Source organism: Dendrobium catenatum, unplaced genomic scaffold (assembly GCF_001605985.2).
Source record: "Dendrobium catenatum unplaced genomic scaffold, ASM160598v2 fragScaff_scaffold_134, whole genome shotgun sequence".
NCBI classification, from domain to species: domain Eukaryota; kingdom Viridiplantae; phylum Streptophyta; class Magnoliopsida; order Asparagales; family Orchidaceae; genus Dendrobium; species Dendrobium catenatum.
The window spans coordinates 1,174,395-1,190,586 of record NW_021318596.1 but is presented as its reverse complement, the minus strand read 5'-3'; the positions used below and the strand labels follow the sequence as shown (position 1 = coordinate 1,190,586).

General features: G+C 42.3%; 1 protein-coding gene across 2 annotated transcripts in view; it reads right to left on the bottom strand.

Annotated features, from left to right (window-relative positions):
- Positions 1-1,039: 1,039 nt before the first annotated feature.
- The window catches only part of LOC110111413 (probable 3-hydroxyisobutyrate dehydrogenase, mitochondrial), a 38,836-nt gene continuing 23,683 nt past the window's right edge, over positions 1,040-16,192 (bottom strand). For both annotated transcript variants that reach the window (XM_028700577.1, XM_020843278.2), the window contains exons 7-10: positions 6,810-6,952; positions 6,596-6,680; positions 1,359-1,438; positions 1,040-1,267 (exon numbers count right to left, since the gene is read on the bottom strand). In XM_028700577.1, the coding sequence (XP_028556410.1) occupies positions 1,180-1,267; positions 1,359-1,438; positions 6,596-6,680; positions 6,810-6,952 (396 nt within the window). In that variant the 3' untranslated portion in view covers positions 1,040-1,179. The remainder of the gene's footprint in view (positions 1,268-1,358; positions 1,439-6,595; positions 6,681-6,809; positions 6,953-16,192) is intronic.

Sequence of the window (16,192 nt, the reverse complement as noted above, 5' to 3'; positions counted from 1 at the left end):
TAACTGTTTTACAGCTAAACTAATATTGGCTAACTGATTAGAGCATTTTCACAATTAAAATTTCGTAAAAAAACTAAACTCCACTGTTCAGAATGTCAATCTAGCAGTTAAACGAACCAAGGAATTAAAAATCAGACCGAATCGAATTGAGCTGGATTGCTCAACTTATTCAATATTAAAGCAGTCAATAGGCCGGTCTGGTCAACCGGAATAACTGGCTTTTCATCAAACCGGCCCGAATCAGCATTTTAGATCTTTTGACACATTCTAAAAGCTTTGTTGAGCTAATAAAATATTTTCTTCCATAAATCTCTTTCTTCTTTCCATACTCATCACAAGTCTTTAGATTTCAACCTCTTAAGCTTGCCTGCTAATAAGATCGGGTATCTTCCATAAACAAACTTGAATCCAAACAACCTTGGCAAATTTTTCTTCTATTTTGTTTGTCATGTTTTACAATCTATTGATCCATTGCATGTGAAACTAGATAAAAATGCTTAGGTAAAGAAATATATCTTCAAAATGCATCTTTAATGTCAGTTCCTTGTTTTATGCTTTTGTTGTAAACTTGTAACACCATGTTGCTATCAAGATTCTTTAACATCAATGAAGCTTCACAAATATTGATGCTGTTTAAATTCACAATTAAAACTATTACTTGTATATAAATTCTATTTATTTTCTATCATATATTTACATTATTACATCATTATTATATTATTATTATATCATTTATATCATATTTAAATAATTTAAATATAAATTATATTATTCATTTCAACTCCCAGTTTAACCCCGTTTAACCATCGAATCTTGAACATTTCATTTTTCCAGTTTAATTCAATTTTCATAACCTTGGAAAAAAACAACCAATAATTTTTCCCAAAAACCTAAAAGCTGATTCTACTGTACTGAATTGTGGAATTAGGAAGCATAAAGCATAATCAAACACATTTTTTACTCCCAGCTGAATCACTCATAATGAATTCAATTGAATTAGAAATCAGCTCATCTTGACACAACTAAAATTTATATCAGCTAAAAAATTGGCTTAAATTGTTTGCTTGAAATTCAAATTTTGGCAAATCCGATGTGCAGGGCATCCAAATCACAATACTAACAGTAAAAACAATGCTGTGGAAACAGGAAAAAAGAATAGTCACTTCAAGTTAAATGGTCTTACAAGTTATGACTGCCAGAGTAGTAATGTTTGAAAACGCACGAAAAATCTTTGGATTCGAAGCCCTTACTGCACATTTCCATATATCTGCAAGCAATTAATTGTTCTCCATTAGTAGTAAATCTATGAGTTATTCAGAAGAGAATTTGGAGTTCTGCAGCGAGGGAAGGTAACTAACATATTGAGTGCTTCGGATGCGAGAGGACATTTCTGCTGAATCTCTTCAGCTGATGCCTTTGCCAGCATCAAGTCTTTGGCCTGCACATTGAAGGCGCCACATAAGTCTAAGCTGATAACAGAAAGAATACTTGATGCTGCTGTGATGAAATTGTTAAGTTGTGATGTTATTGCCTTGCAAAGAAAATATGCTACACATACTTGATTAAAAGTGGTCATAGGGGTTGAAAGGGGGGTGAGGAATCCCCTCACGTGATTTTGAGAGCGAAGCCACCAAGATATCCAATATTTGCAGTATTTCATCGAAGGTGTTAAGGTTTTATTATATTTTGATTTCCCTAGTTTTTTCTTTGAAGGGGGAAAGGGGCATCATTTGAGTGAGCCAGCATAAAATTCTAGTGTTTTTTTTTTTTTTTTTTTTTTTTTTTTGCGTTTATTTTCTTTACTATTTTTTGTTCTATTTTGCTCTCTCCGTTTTTTATAGCTTTCGTATAATTGGGATTTCGTTAACCTCCCACGATCGTGAACAAAACAAACCGCACGGATAAAAAAAAGGAGCTTCACGTTAAGGGCTATCCCCAACTCCTACAAACGGCATCTTCCTCCCGCAAGTAGGCCTCTCGCGCGAACACTCCAAACTTGCAACTTCATCGATTCCAACGACTTCAACACGCGCCCGCACTTTCGCTCTCGCCTGATCCCGTCAATGTGCTCTTGCGACTTCAACCCGAGACCAATGCTCACACGCTTCCATGACCCTGACATGAGATCGCAGCTGCGCGTGCTTCAGGGTCTCCAATCTCATAGCCCGTCCCGACTTTCGTTCATGCCTAGCCCTGCACAAGCGCGACCCGATCCATCCCCTGAGTCCGCTATTGTCTTGCCCTGCACACGTGTTGTATGGCCCGATTCTGATTAGACCCTTGCTTCTGCTCCCGCACTAGCCATTCCTACGACCTGCCAGCAATGACCTCTTAGTCGCCTAATCTGTCGACCCCGACCCTCACCTGCACCCATGTTGGCCTGTCCTAAGACCCAACTCGCAACCCTGCTCAACATCTTGCCCATGCGGATGTCTCCTGCCTCCTGCCGATCCGCGACCATGACCGAAGCAGATGCCCACCCAACCCAGCCCCTCGTGACTCCCCTCACAACTTGGTTTGCACGTGAACGACCTACACACTCAACCGGCCTTACCCGAGCTCAATTGCACATAGTAATGAATGATATCCTCCTCAATTAAATAAAATTAATTATAACCAAATTACACGATACTGAATTGACATACACGAAGACATGAAGACCTGCATTCGTTGTATATTTGATCCGGCTGGGATGAATAAAGGCAAATGCCTACTCGACAACCCCCTACGTGGGGGTGGGATGTCAAGAGGCTGTCCAAATTTCAAGGAACTCTATTAAAAAAAGAATAAAAATAAAGTGGAAAAAAATATGTGTTGCATCCTAAAACATTCACGACAGTAGAGAAAAATATAGTTTAGCGACCAAGATTTGTACAAAGATCCAGCACACAGACAAATAAGAGAAAGTGGTGCGAGAGTCATAAAAGACATCGTAATTTTCACGTGGAAAACCCTAAAAAGGGAGAAAAACTACAGGTCCCAACTCAGTTGAAATGAATCCATTAGCGTTTGTTGTTGATTACAAATAATGACATTTTCTCAGGAGAAGGCGTTGGCTCAATGTACATCATATAGAGCATATTACATAGTTGGGATTGGAAGATTCCAATGATATGAGAGTTATTCTCAAGAGAATGTCATGCTGCTCATTTGGTTAGTAGAACTGTAATCAGGTGACGGAGGTTGGAGGGACTGTAGTCGGGCAACGATGGTTGGAGGGTCTGTAGTCGGCAGGTAACCATGGTCAGAAGGACCATAGTCGGTCAACGACGGAGGTCGGAGGGATCGTAACCAGCGGGCAATTTTGGTCAAATGGACCGTAGTCAGCGGTCGAAGGGACCGTAGTCGGCGGGCAATCATGGTCGAGGTGACTGCAGTCGATGGGCCATGGTGGTCGGAGGGACTGTAGTTGGTGGGCGACGGTGATCAAAGGGATTGCAGTCGGCGGACGACCAAGGTCGGAGGGATCATAATCGGCGGACAACGGAGGTTGGAGGGACCATAGTCGGCCGACGAAGGCGGTTGGAGCGACCATAGTCTGCAGGCGACGAAGGTCAGAGGGATTACAGTCGGCTGGCGACGATGGTCATAGGGATAGTAGTCGGTGGGTGGAAGTGGTCGAAGGAACAATAATCGGCGGGCAACAGTGGTCGGAGGGATCGTAGTCGATGGACGACGGTGGCCGGAGGACAATCGTCGGTAGGTGACAGTGGTCAGAGGGATCATTTTTGGCGGGTAACAAATGTAGGAGGGACTGTAATCGGCGGGTGATGGTGGTCAGAGGGATCATTTTTTGGTGGGCGACGAAGGTCGGAGGGACCATAATTGACGAGTAACAGAGGTCAAAGGGATCGTAGTCAGCGAGAAACGGTAGTCGGAAGGACAATAGTCTGTGGGCGATGGTGGTTGGAGAGACAGTAGTTTGCAGGCAACGGTGGTTAAATGGACCATAGTAAATGGGCGACGGTGTTCAGAGGGACCATTTTTTGGGGGTGACGAAGCTCAGAGGGACTGTAATACGCAGGTGACGAGGGTCAAAGGGACCGTGATCGACGGGCGATGGTGGTTGGAAGGACAGTAGTCGGCAGGCAACACAGATAAGAGGGACGGTAGCGGGCGGGCGACATAGGTTGGAAGGACCGCAATCGACGGGCAAACGTTGTTGGAGGGACCCAGTTGGCAGGCGATGGAGGTCGGAGGGATCATAGTCTACGGTTGACGGTGGTTAGAGGGAGCTTAGTCGACGACAGAGTCGAGGTCTGGCGACGGTCGATGGTAGTGCAGTGGTGGGAGGACGAGCGGTGGTCTGACAACATGGGCGGTTAGGCCGAGATCTGACAGTGATTGGTGGAAGGCCGGTAGTCCGGCGACGGTCGATGGCCGGGCATAGGTCTAGCATTAGTCGACTTTTGGAGAACGAGCAGAGGTCCGACTGCGGTAGGCGACTGGGCTATGATCTAGCGACAGTCAGCCGACGAGCGGTGGTCCAAAAACAGTGGGCAGACAGGCAGTGTTACGACGATAGTAGATGGATGGGTGGTGGTCCGACAACGGTCGGAGGATAGGTCCGACGACAGTCGGCAGCCGGGCTGTGGTTGACAAAAGTTTGCCAGCGGTGATCCTTAGCTAGAACTCTAGGATCCTTGAAGCTACAGAGCTTCACAGCTAAAGTGTCCTTTTACGAAGAGAGCATGAGCCTATTTATAAATTTTTGTGAGCGGCGCGCTCTATAAATATGGAGAAGATTCGGGCCGAATTCGGAGTGCTCCATCGGACGGTTTATATCAATTCCTTCAATTATAGAGTGTTCATGCAACATTTAAGTGTCTTAATGATGTCAAAATTAAGCGATCTTGGACTCGTTGGATTTATCTCATAAAGCCGCTCGATTTGACTATAAGCACGCCATATTTGGAGATCATTTAATCATCCAATTTATGCTTTGAAGCTTCCAAATATGATTTGGTTCATTGATTTATGCTCATTTGGGCTCGGATTGGACCGAATTTAGTGCCGTTGGTTTCGTCTCATTGAGACGTTCAATTTCATTATAAGTTTGCTAAAATTGGAGTTTGGATGATCCTGCGTTTAATTTCAAAAGTTGCCAACTAAGATATCTTGAGATTCATGCTGGATCAAGGCAATTTTTGATGTCAGTATGCTAATGCAATAAATTGTCAAATATAAATGTCATTGAGCTAAATAAAGCCTTATTACAATTGTTCAATCATTCAAACCACTACAGTGCTAGCTAGACTATTGGCTTCTAATTGATGCTAACTCTAATACCCGTAAACAATATATATATATATATATATATATATATATATATATATATAAAATCAAACACTGCATAACATACAACTAAAAGAAATTTGTCATTTGATGTTAAAATTATTAAAACATAAACATGAAGCCACTGGCAACCTATATATATTAGAAGTCATACAAAGTTACTTACCAAACATTTGTTTAATGGCTTGGATCAAATACAAACAATAATGACTCGTTTAAATAAACTTAAAAGTCAAGGGATGTAAAACCCAATTTATATCAAGATCAATCTATCGGGCTATCTCGCTTGTAAAGCTAGGTTATAAGACCTAACATTCGGACAAATCCTAAAAGGAGCAATAAGTTCCATCCTCAAACAAATTAACGTACAACTCTTAAAAGGAACAATAAGCCCCATCCTCAAAGAAATTAATGGACAGCTCCTAAAAGGAGTAATAAGCTCCATCCTCAAAAAAATTAACGGATAACTCCTAACAAGAGCAATAAGCCCCATCCTAAAACAAATTAACGAGCAACTCCTAAAATGAGCAATAAGCCTCATTATCAAACAAATTAACAGGGAACTCCTAGAGGGAGCAATAAGCCCCACCTTCAAGATAAACAGGCAATTCCTAAATGGATTAACAAGACTCATTCTAAGCAAAATATTTGGGCCTTCTAATAAACATGATCCCCAAAATCAAATTATAATAATCCAAAGTCTAATCTCAACCACCATGGACTATTCAGGATCTCTGAGAGAAGGAAACACATGATTGCTAATCAGATTTTCTAAATGTTACGGCCTATAAGATGCTAACACTGGCAAACAGAGAATTATTGGTATACCCGAGATGACGGAACTATAGGATCCTGATCAGGTCTACCTTCATTCCCTAAAAACCTCTCTCACTAATTAAAACAATTTTTAGATTACCAAGCTTAAATCCAAAACTATATCAAAGTAACCCATCCCCCATCCTTAATCAAGAGTGCTCTCCCACGACTAGGAGCAATTAACTATGAAGGCCTGTACTCTTGGGATACTGAGACCCTGGATCTAGTTAAAACCCTCATTTAAAATTAGAGGAAATTTGGTTATTTAATAATTAATCTACCTCATGAAGAATGAAACCCTAACTTCAAAAGGGCAAAATTCATGTCGATCATTTTTCTTGAGCGAACAACATTCAACAAAATAGCAATTGTTCAAACTTCATAGCCATTAGTGATCATTTGCTAAAGCACAATGTTTCTAATCAATTTTCAAGCACAATATAGTCATAGTGTGTTGAGAAGGGAGCAAAAACTATTTATTTACCATAAGTTTTGAGGAAAAGCCACCATCATAGCTCCTTGAAGAAGGCACTCCTTCCATAACTCCTGGGACTGGATTATAACTGTCACTGTAGCATTCTAGTAAACTTAGAAATTTCTGTTAGTGTAAAAAAATCAGGAAGATAAATTTTAACCAGTTAATTCTCTTAACTTTCTATTTTGCTCGGAATATTCATACAAGTGTGACATTAACATACCTGCTCCAACAACGAGCACTTGAGGAATTGAATATATTAGTAAGAGTGTTCGCTGAAATCCCTAAACCCTGACCAAGAGCAAGAGCCTCAGAGACCCCAAGCATGCTTACAGCCATTGCTAAATTATTACAGATTTTGGCAGCCTGACATCAATAAACATACAAACAGAATAATGCTCATAAGCAACTACAAGGTTTTTGTATAAAATTTATTTGCTGCTCTACCTCTTCTTATATGGAACTGCAAAAAAAAAAAAGCTCTCAATGCCAATAATCCTAATCAGATGCATGCATTGGAAGTCAAATAGCATGAGAGAATTAGAGAATTACCGAAATCCACGTTATTGAAAAGTAAGATAGAAATGGGAATAATCTTCAGTATTTTCTTATACACAATTAACATAAATTTCACAATCCATAGGCATAATGTCAATATTTTTCATAAACAAATATCACATATTAAAATATAATATCATGTGTTGGTTAAATACGATTTTATAATTTTTTAATTTAAATTTGGGATTTATCCACATGAATAAGAATCATTTATTTGGTTCTAAATCTCGTAGATGAATTAAGTATCAGAACCTTTTTAACAAAAAAAGAGGTTCCCTCCCGTAGACATAATATATATAAAAAGTGGGAAATACGATTGTATTAAAGGGTAGAATTCTGCTAGTAACTCTAGCAGGCACCATGAAAAGGTTTGAATATCTAAGCAAGAAATAAAGAAAAAATGCATGAGCTAGGATTCACAATCATTTTGGATCAAGAAATTTTTTTACATTTTTGTGATGTTTTCATATTTTCAATACATAAATGCTTAACTAATAAAACAATTTGTTTAATTATAATTACATTTCAATATTTCATTGTGTATATAACTACTAACAACAAATCAAAATTAACACTAATCATAAGACATGATTTTATCAATATCATTCTTGTACTATCGACACAATGCCAAAAAAATTTATATAATCTTCATAATAACTACAATTTGTGCTGGTTCAATTGGTGTCAATACATGTCCCAACCATATAGGGGTATGTCCATATCGTGGGTGACTCCAGCTTTTGAAAAATAAAAATTAAACCGTCATACTTAATTTTTAAAAATAAATATCTGTCGAGGCATGTTTTTGAAATGTATGCGCTTCATATAATACAAGCTAGTGGCAACGACCATCAATAAATAAACATACGATGATGTCATAATCATTTGTAAATTCTAATGCAATGGAGAGTCAGAAATAATTTAAAATATAAAATATGGTACCAAAATTCATATTAAATTTTAATATGATTAAGCGATGGTAGCGGGTCTATTTTATGGGTTAGGTGGCTGATATCGGCTGATGTGTAAAGATGTATTTTGAAGTTGGTGGTGTGAAGTTGAAAGATTTAAACGGTCTTGGGCTAACCACTTAAAAGAGTTCCAACAAAATGCAGTAAATTTGTTCAATTCCAACAAGATTTCATAAGTGGCCATCAAATCTTTGTCCCTAGGGCCTAGGTGAAAATAAAATTTTAAAAAATGACAAGTTAAAATTACATAAAAGTATTTCATGATTTGACTTTGCAATGAGCCTTGCGCTCTGGCTCTTGCAATTTAGCATGTGGGCTGCTTTTGCCATATGGAGAATGCCATTCATTCAACCTTGGAATTGTAATCCACTATTCTAAGAGATTCACATGCTTATCTTCTATGATTTTGCTTGAGAATGAATTCTTGTTCTGCATCATTAAAGCCAAGACAAACTATTCTAGGGTTTGCCCTAGCCAACCCAAAACTTGTTAGAATTGAGGTAACCAAGCAGCAGGAAAGTGATATCCCTTTGAGTCATATCTCCTCTTTTAAGTGACTAATATAGGACAAATAGCATTTTGTTCAACTTTTCAACAAAGCCTCCATCTTCCTAGTCTTCTCTTAATCTTCTAAATAATGCCATGATATGATAAGCATATTGATTGTCATTCTTCTAATGAGTGTATCAAATAACTCTGATGTGGAAGTATCAATCAAGACAGAGAACACTGTGCTTTAATTAAACACAACTTAAAAAAAGAAAAACACAATCAAAGACGACAAGATTCACGTGGTTTGGCTTAAACTTAAGCCTACATTCATGGAAAAGAAGATAGGATCCTATGAGCCAAAAAAATACAAGAAACAATCATGGTCTACAAAAAAGGACAAGCGTTCGCCAATCCTTTCCCAATTCCTAAGTACACCCACGCAAGAAGAACAAGAAAAAGAAGCAGCTTAAAAATCTCACACCAATAAATAATCTCACATACTAATCTTTCTTCTCACATGCACCTTGAAGCTGACAATCGTCTAAGAGCCCTAGAACCTATAGGGTATGTGAAGAACCAAAAGAGATCAAGATTGTTTTCTTAAAACCCTAGATCGAGCACCTCTACATTTGTACTCCTCTGCGCCCATGAAGGAAGGTCGAAACATATAGTAACAAAGAAGCAAACTTGTGCATGCATGCTAATACTAAAATCTGCCCATCTCAATTTCAAACTTTTTGTATAATAAAAGCAACACACAAGTGCTTCCACCTTTAGCGAAAAATTTTAAAACTTAATACAGAGGTATTTACGGAACAACAATGAGTCAGTTTAACATCGTGCTACGTGCCGAGATCCCCAAATAAATATTTAAAATTATCAACTACGAACATCCCTTTAAATCAGGATGTGGCAACTTTCTATTATCAGCATATATGTGGGTGATTTTTCTGAAGTTCGGGACACCTCTCCTTCCAGTATAATAAAAATTTCAAAAGCCAGAAAAGAGATCTTTTCTAACTATACGCTCCAACAAATTGAGCTAGAAAAGCTTGAAGTCTTTCAATAGCCTGAAGCTTAAGGTTCGAATGGGTGTAAAAGGACGGATCCAATACACCCAAATATGGCCAGATTGTTGGCAGCTTCGTCTACTCAACACGCCATATGAAAGGCCGTAGTAGCGGAACCTTCACTTAGTGAACCCGTCAGTAGGGACTGTAGGAAGAATGAAGGCTAATTTGACTCGACGAGTTCTAGTAGTCGTAGTCTAGAAGACTCTCCTAATTGACCGGAGAATCAGAATTCCAGTGAAAATGAGGAGTTCCGAGCACTTACTAAATGTGCGTAGACTCCAAGTATTCAACCACAAAGGATGACTTCAAATCTACAAACTTCAGTAGATTCAGCATCTCCCATAGCTCAAGTCTGAAGCCTGAATGGGTGTAAAAGACAATATTCAACACGCCCAAATATGGTCGGATTGCTGGCAGCTCCGTTTATTCAACACGCCATAAAAAAAGGCCGCAGTAGAGGAACCCCGTTTCAGCAACTAAATAACAAAGAGCTATTAAATCCTAGATCTCCTAATTTGATAAACTCAAGTGACTCAGATTAAAGTCTCCTCAAGTGGTTAAGGATTAAGATGCTACTCGCATTCGGTACTATCAACCGAATCCAAAAACTACAAATCTTTCGTCAAGTCTGCCGCATAAAGCACATGATAGAAAGAGCAAAAAATTTTGAAATTTGAGCTAAAGCTATGACCACTAACTCTAACTAGTGGCTAAAGCGACACTGCTCACAATTATCTTCGAGGACAGGGGGAATTTAAAATATTTTTTTGGATCGACATCGCGCTGCGTGCCGAGATATTGAAATAAATATTTAAAATCCCTTATGATACCAACAACACAAGTCTAAAATTCAAGCTCATAGTACAATATAGCTCAGAGTAAAACACAGCTCAAAGTACAACTCAGAGTACAACAAAAGAGAAATACAGAAAAAAAAAAAATCTTCGTGTATGTATATAATAATCATCATGAGGTACAAGTACACTGAGACTCAAGATGCTGCAAGAGTACAAACCACAAAAAAAAAAAATAAACGAGAACATGTCAAAAGAGGCGAGCCAGTAAACCCTCCAACCTGTTAGTGATCTCAACCAAAGTCTAGAACTTTGACTGAGCGATCAGAAACTACTTCACGGCCTATGCTAGTGAGGAGTCTACCTCCATCACCTCCTGCTGTAAAGACCGGTGACGTTGTTCCTCCCTCATAGTGAGACAGTCCCATCAGTCATGTCTCTCCCGTACGTGAAGCGCCCGAGACACTACTTGCCCAATGTCCCTCCAAAGATACTACACGCGGGCTGTCAGCACATCTAATTCTTGAGCCATGTAAGAAGAACTCTGACGGTGTCTCCTCAGAGCCTCTGCACTGAGGTCTAATCGGTCGTGGACGTCGTCAGCCCTCGCCCTGCGACTGGCAACCATCTTCTCTAACTGTGGAAGTGTAACTGTGGCCCGAGTGATCGAGAGAGATCTTAGTTGCCAGATGCAGAACTCTGTCTCGCGACACACTGCCTCCCAAAAAAGTATAGCTCAATAGTACTCACCCCAAAATTGACAAGTAGGCTAAGGAGTTGGTCGGCGGAAGAAGTAAACTCGATCCAAGACTCTGGAGACCCTAGGCTAACGCTGGAGACTAAATCCCTCAGAAGCTCTACCAAGTAGTTGCACTTGTCAGTGGTCATAAGGGTCGGAGGTAGAAGAGCGTGGCAGTGGATCTCCGAAGTGTAGTCAAACCTCTCAGGTACTGCACAAAATGGTACAAGTAATAAATATTATAATAGTGCATTTGAAATAAATTGACTTATAATAATCGCGTACCTGTGGAAGGGCCCGCGAAGTCAGCCGGGTAACTGGCAGGGACAAAAGAAGGGCCCGCAAAGTAAGTCGGGTGGCTCTCAAGAAAGAAGGAGAACTCCGTAGGCACAAGGTCTAAAGTCGGTAGTGTGTGCGAAGGCCCTCCAAAGAACTCCGTAAGTAAAGTGGCACCGGTACCAGAAGACTCGCCTGGACAGAATGATCTATAGGGGTCTACCAAAAAAGATAAGTCGTAGGAAGGTCCTGATATACTGTAGCCTGTAAAGTCTGACATCCTCGGCTCCTGTGTACTCTCCCTGAAGTCTCTGGGAGAAGGGAGAGCGTCTACAGACCTCCTAAAAGAAGCAGCATGCTGCGAACCGACCCGCCGACAAGAAGACCAGGAAGACTCTACCTGAGGTGGCGCAAGTGCCACATTTGGAACTAGGGCAGGAGAAGGAACAACGACCCAGTAGTAATACGAGCCTTAGTGTGTGTCCCTACACCAAAGAAACATATATCAAATGACAAAAATTTTATCAAACTAAATGCTGACAAGAAAGAAAGGAGATAAGGGTAGAGAAGTACATCTATCGCCAGCAGCCTCTGGAAGACCTCAACGGGACCGATGTCTCCTCGACGACCCAAGCTCCCATACCCGACACTCGTATGTCCTAGCATCGTGATCCAGAGCAGGTCCGAAAGACAAACGTACCCACGACAGCCTGGTGTAGCTGACTCCTGTGTGAGACGACGGCTGAGCTAAAAGAAAGCTAGAACCTGTCCCCAGCCTTAATAAGTGCACCAAAGTAAGAGTTGCAACGTAAAAATGGGTCTCTGGAGGAACCGTCCCCATGCGTCGTACATCTATGACCCTTGGAAGGAGTATCCGCCCGTCATAGGCTGTAGCCTGTGAAAACCCAAATTGTCTGGCCACCCTGTTGAGATGGTAGCCCTCCAACGTCACAAAGCCACCCTGACGGTGACGCATGCTGATGAAGTACTCAGTAACCGCCAAACTCTGACTATAGAGCAGCAGTATACGTCTAACTCTGTGATCAACTCCGTCAACTACAACTGTACCCCTCTGGTGGGGTGACAATCTAACAGTATATGGCTGGCAGACTAAGGCAAATCGGTCTGAGACTGACTGCGGGGCAAAGAAGAACAATCTAATTCTCTCCGACTAAATAGAAGAAGACACCTAAAAGAGCTGCAATACCGTGGGGAATCCTCTCTACAGAAAGTAAGTCGGAGTCTCTAAATAGGAAAAAGCTCTCTCGACATGCAAGTGAACCCAGGCGTACAGGTACTGTCATGGCAAAACTAAATCATGTACTTCCAAAGAGCTGGCCTCAGAAGTAGTCTGTAAAACTCTGTACACTCTGGAAAGGATGGCAGGAGCAAGAGCAAGCCTATGTCTCTCTGACAACTAACTGGCTGCCAAGAGAATGTTGCATCTCAAAGACCCCGTCCTAAGCGAAAGTACGAAGGTGCTGAGCCAAAGCTCTAAAAATCCTGTTAGCAGTAAGTCCTCGTTGACACCTGATAAAGCTGGAGAAACAAGACTAGTGGAATGAAAGGCTCGGCAGTTTCTTCTGTCAACAAAGTGTCGTGCTGTAAACCCGAGTCAAATGGATCGAGTAGTGACGCTACGGCTGGAAATAAGTACCTATCCTAAAGAAAGCTACGAATCCAAAGGTCCACAGGCATGGCAGCTTGGCCACACCTCGACAAACCTGACTCCTGGTACGTGCGCATGTAGTGCTAGAGAAGTGTAGGGTAAACGACCAGCAATGCCAACCTGCCTCTTTTATCACCATATGTGGAAAGAACCCAGTGAAACTGCTCATACAGAGGTACACACTCCTCAAAACTGTGTCAAAAAATTGGTAGCTCGTAGACTGTCTATAAGTCTGAAAGGGTGACTGTAAGCTCCTCTGCTCCAACCCAACAAGTGCTATGACTAGCATCACAAAACTCAACCAAACCCCGAATCCAAGAGGTGGGAAGGCGCCTGTAATCAAACAACAAGACATACACTGCTTTGCAGATCCCCACCGCCTGGAGAGTCTCGTTGTGTGCCTAAAGTACGTAGCGGGCACAGTAAACATAGCCACTGACGGGGCTCTGAATTTGTCCAACTGTAGAACCCCTTGGCCACTCTAGAGGAGCCGACTGCAGCTGACAGTGGCTAAGTAGGCTCGACTACCCAACTGGCTCGAGCGTGTTCGCTGCTTGCACAAGAACATCACAGGTACCCCAACCAACCTGTGTCAAAGAACTCTCCAATGGGTGGTATTCCCCATACTGCAGTCTGAGACTGGTGACCCACCTCTCTGCGGTGGCTAAATAGGCTCGATTGCCAACGGGCTCGAGCGTGCCCGCTGTAGTACAGGAGTACCACCCGTTGGAGAGTTCTTTGGCACATGTTGGCTGGGGTACCTATGACGTTCAAGTGCTAGTAGCGGACACGCTCGAGCCAGTTGGGCAGTCGAGCCTACTTAGCCACCGCCAGCTGTAGTCGAGTCCTCCAGAGTGGCCGATGGGTTCTATAGTTTGACAGATTCAGAGCCCCGTTAGTGGCTACGTTTACTGGGCCCACTAAGTACTTCAGGCACACAGCGAGACTCTCCAGGCGGCGGGGATCTGCGAGGCATTGTATGTCTCACTATTCGATTATGGGCGACTTCCTACCTCTTGTATCCGAGGTTTGGTTGAGTTTTGGGACGCCGGTCTAGCACTTGCTGACTTGGAGCAAAGGAGCTTACAGTCACCCTTTCAGACTTACAGAGGATCTCTGGGCTACCAGTTTTTTGACACAATTTTGAGGAGTGTGTACCTCTGGATGAGCAGTTGTTTCATCGGGTTCTTTCCGCAAATTGCGATAGGAGAGGCAGGTTGGCACTGCCAGTCGTTTACCCTACACTTCTCCAACCCTATAGGAGCACATACTAGGAGTCGAGTTTGTCGAGGCGTGGCCGAGCTGCCATGCCTGTTGACCTTTGGATTCATAGCTTTCTTCAGGAGGGGTAATTGTTTCCAGTTATAGCGTCATTACATGACCCATTTGACTCTTGTTTACAGCGCGACACTTTGTTAACAGAGGAGACTGCCGAGCCATTTCCTTCAACTAGCCTTATTTCTCCAACTTTATCAGGTGTCGACGAGGACTTACTACTAGCAGGATTTTTGGCGCTTTGGCTCAATAGTCAACACCTTCATACATTCGCTTAGGATGGGGTCTTTGAGATGCAGCATTCTCTTGGCAATCAGTCAGTTGTCAGAGGGACAGAGGCTTGCTCTTGCTCCAGCTGTCCTTGCCAGAGTGTACAGAGTTTTACGGACTGCTTCTGAGGCCAGCTCATTTGAGGTACAAGATTTAGTTTTGCCGTGGCAGTACCTATACTTCTGGGTTCACTTGCATGTCTAAGGAGTCTTTTCCTGTTTAGAAACTCCGGCCTACTTTCTGCAGAGAGGATTCCCCACAGTTTTGCAACTCTTTGTGGCGTCTTCTACTTTTGAGTCGAAGAGGATTAGATTGTTCTTCTTTTCCCTGCAGACAGTCTCAGACCGATTTGTCTTAGTCCTCCAAGCAGATACTGTTAGCTTGCCACCCCACCAGAGAGGTACAGTTGTAGTTGACGGAGTTGATCACAGAGGTAGACGTACATTGCTGCTCCGTAGTCAGAGTTTGGCGATTACTGAGTACTTCATCAGCATGCATCACCGTCAGGGTGGCTTTGTGACGTTAGAGGGCTACCATCCCAACAGGGTGGCCAGACAATTTGGGTTTTCACAGGCTACAGCCTATGACGAGCGGATACTCCTTCCAGGGGTCACAGATGTACGACGCATGGCGACGGCTCCGCCAGAGACCAATTTTTACGTTGCAACTCTGACTTGGGTGCACTTATTAAGGCTAGGGATAGGTTCTAGCTTTTCTTAGCTCAGTCGTCATCTCACACAGGAGTCAGCTACACCAGGTTGTCGTGGGTACATCTGTCTTTCGGACCTGCTCTGGATCACGGCGCTAGGACGTACGAGTGTCGGGTACAGGAGCTTGGGTTGTCGAGGGAACATATGTCCCGTCGAGGTCTTCCAGAGGCTACTGGCGACAGATGTACTTCTCTACCCTTTTCTCTTTTCTTTCTTGTCAGCATTTAGTTTGATAAAAATTTGATCATTATATATGTTTCTTTGGTGTAGGGACACACACTGAGGCTCGTACTACTACTGGGGTCGTTGTTCCTTCTCTGCCCTAATTCTGGATGTGGCACTCGCGCCAACTCAAGCAGAGTCTTCCCAGTCTTCTCGTTGGCGGGCCAGTTCGCAGCATACTGCTTCTTCTAGGTCTATAGACGCTCGCCCTTCTCCAAGGGACTTCGAGGAGAGTACATAGGAGTCGAGGTCAGACTTTACAGGCTACAATATACCAGGACCTTCCTACGACTTCTCTTTTTCGGTAGACCCCTATGGGTCATTCTGTCCAGACAAGTCTTCTTGTACCGGTGCCACTTTACTTACGGAGTTCATTGGAGGGCATTCGCATACAAAATTTGTGGGCTCCGAAAATTTCCATTTTTGTATGTGTGTTTCCAGCCTGTCCACGCCATCCGTCAATTTTTCTTTTAAGTATTTGTGTGACGATGACGATAAAGAGTTTTAACGAGATTAGGTTCCGGGGGAATTTCCAGACAAGTCTTCTTGTACCGGTG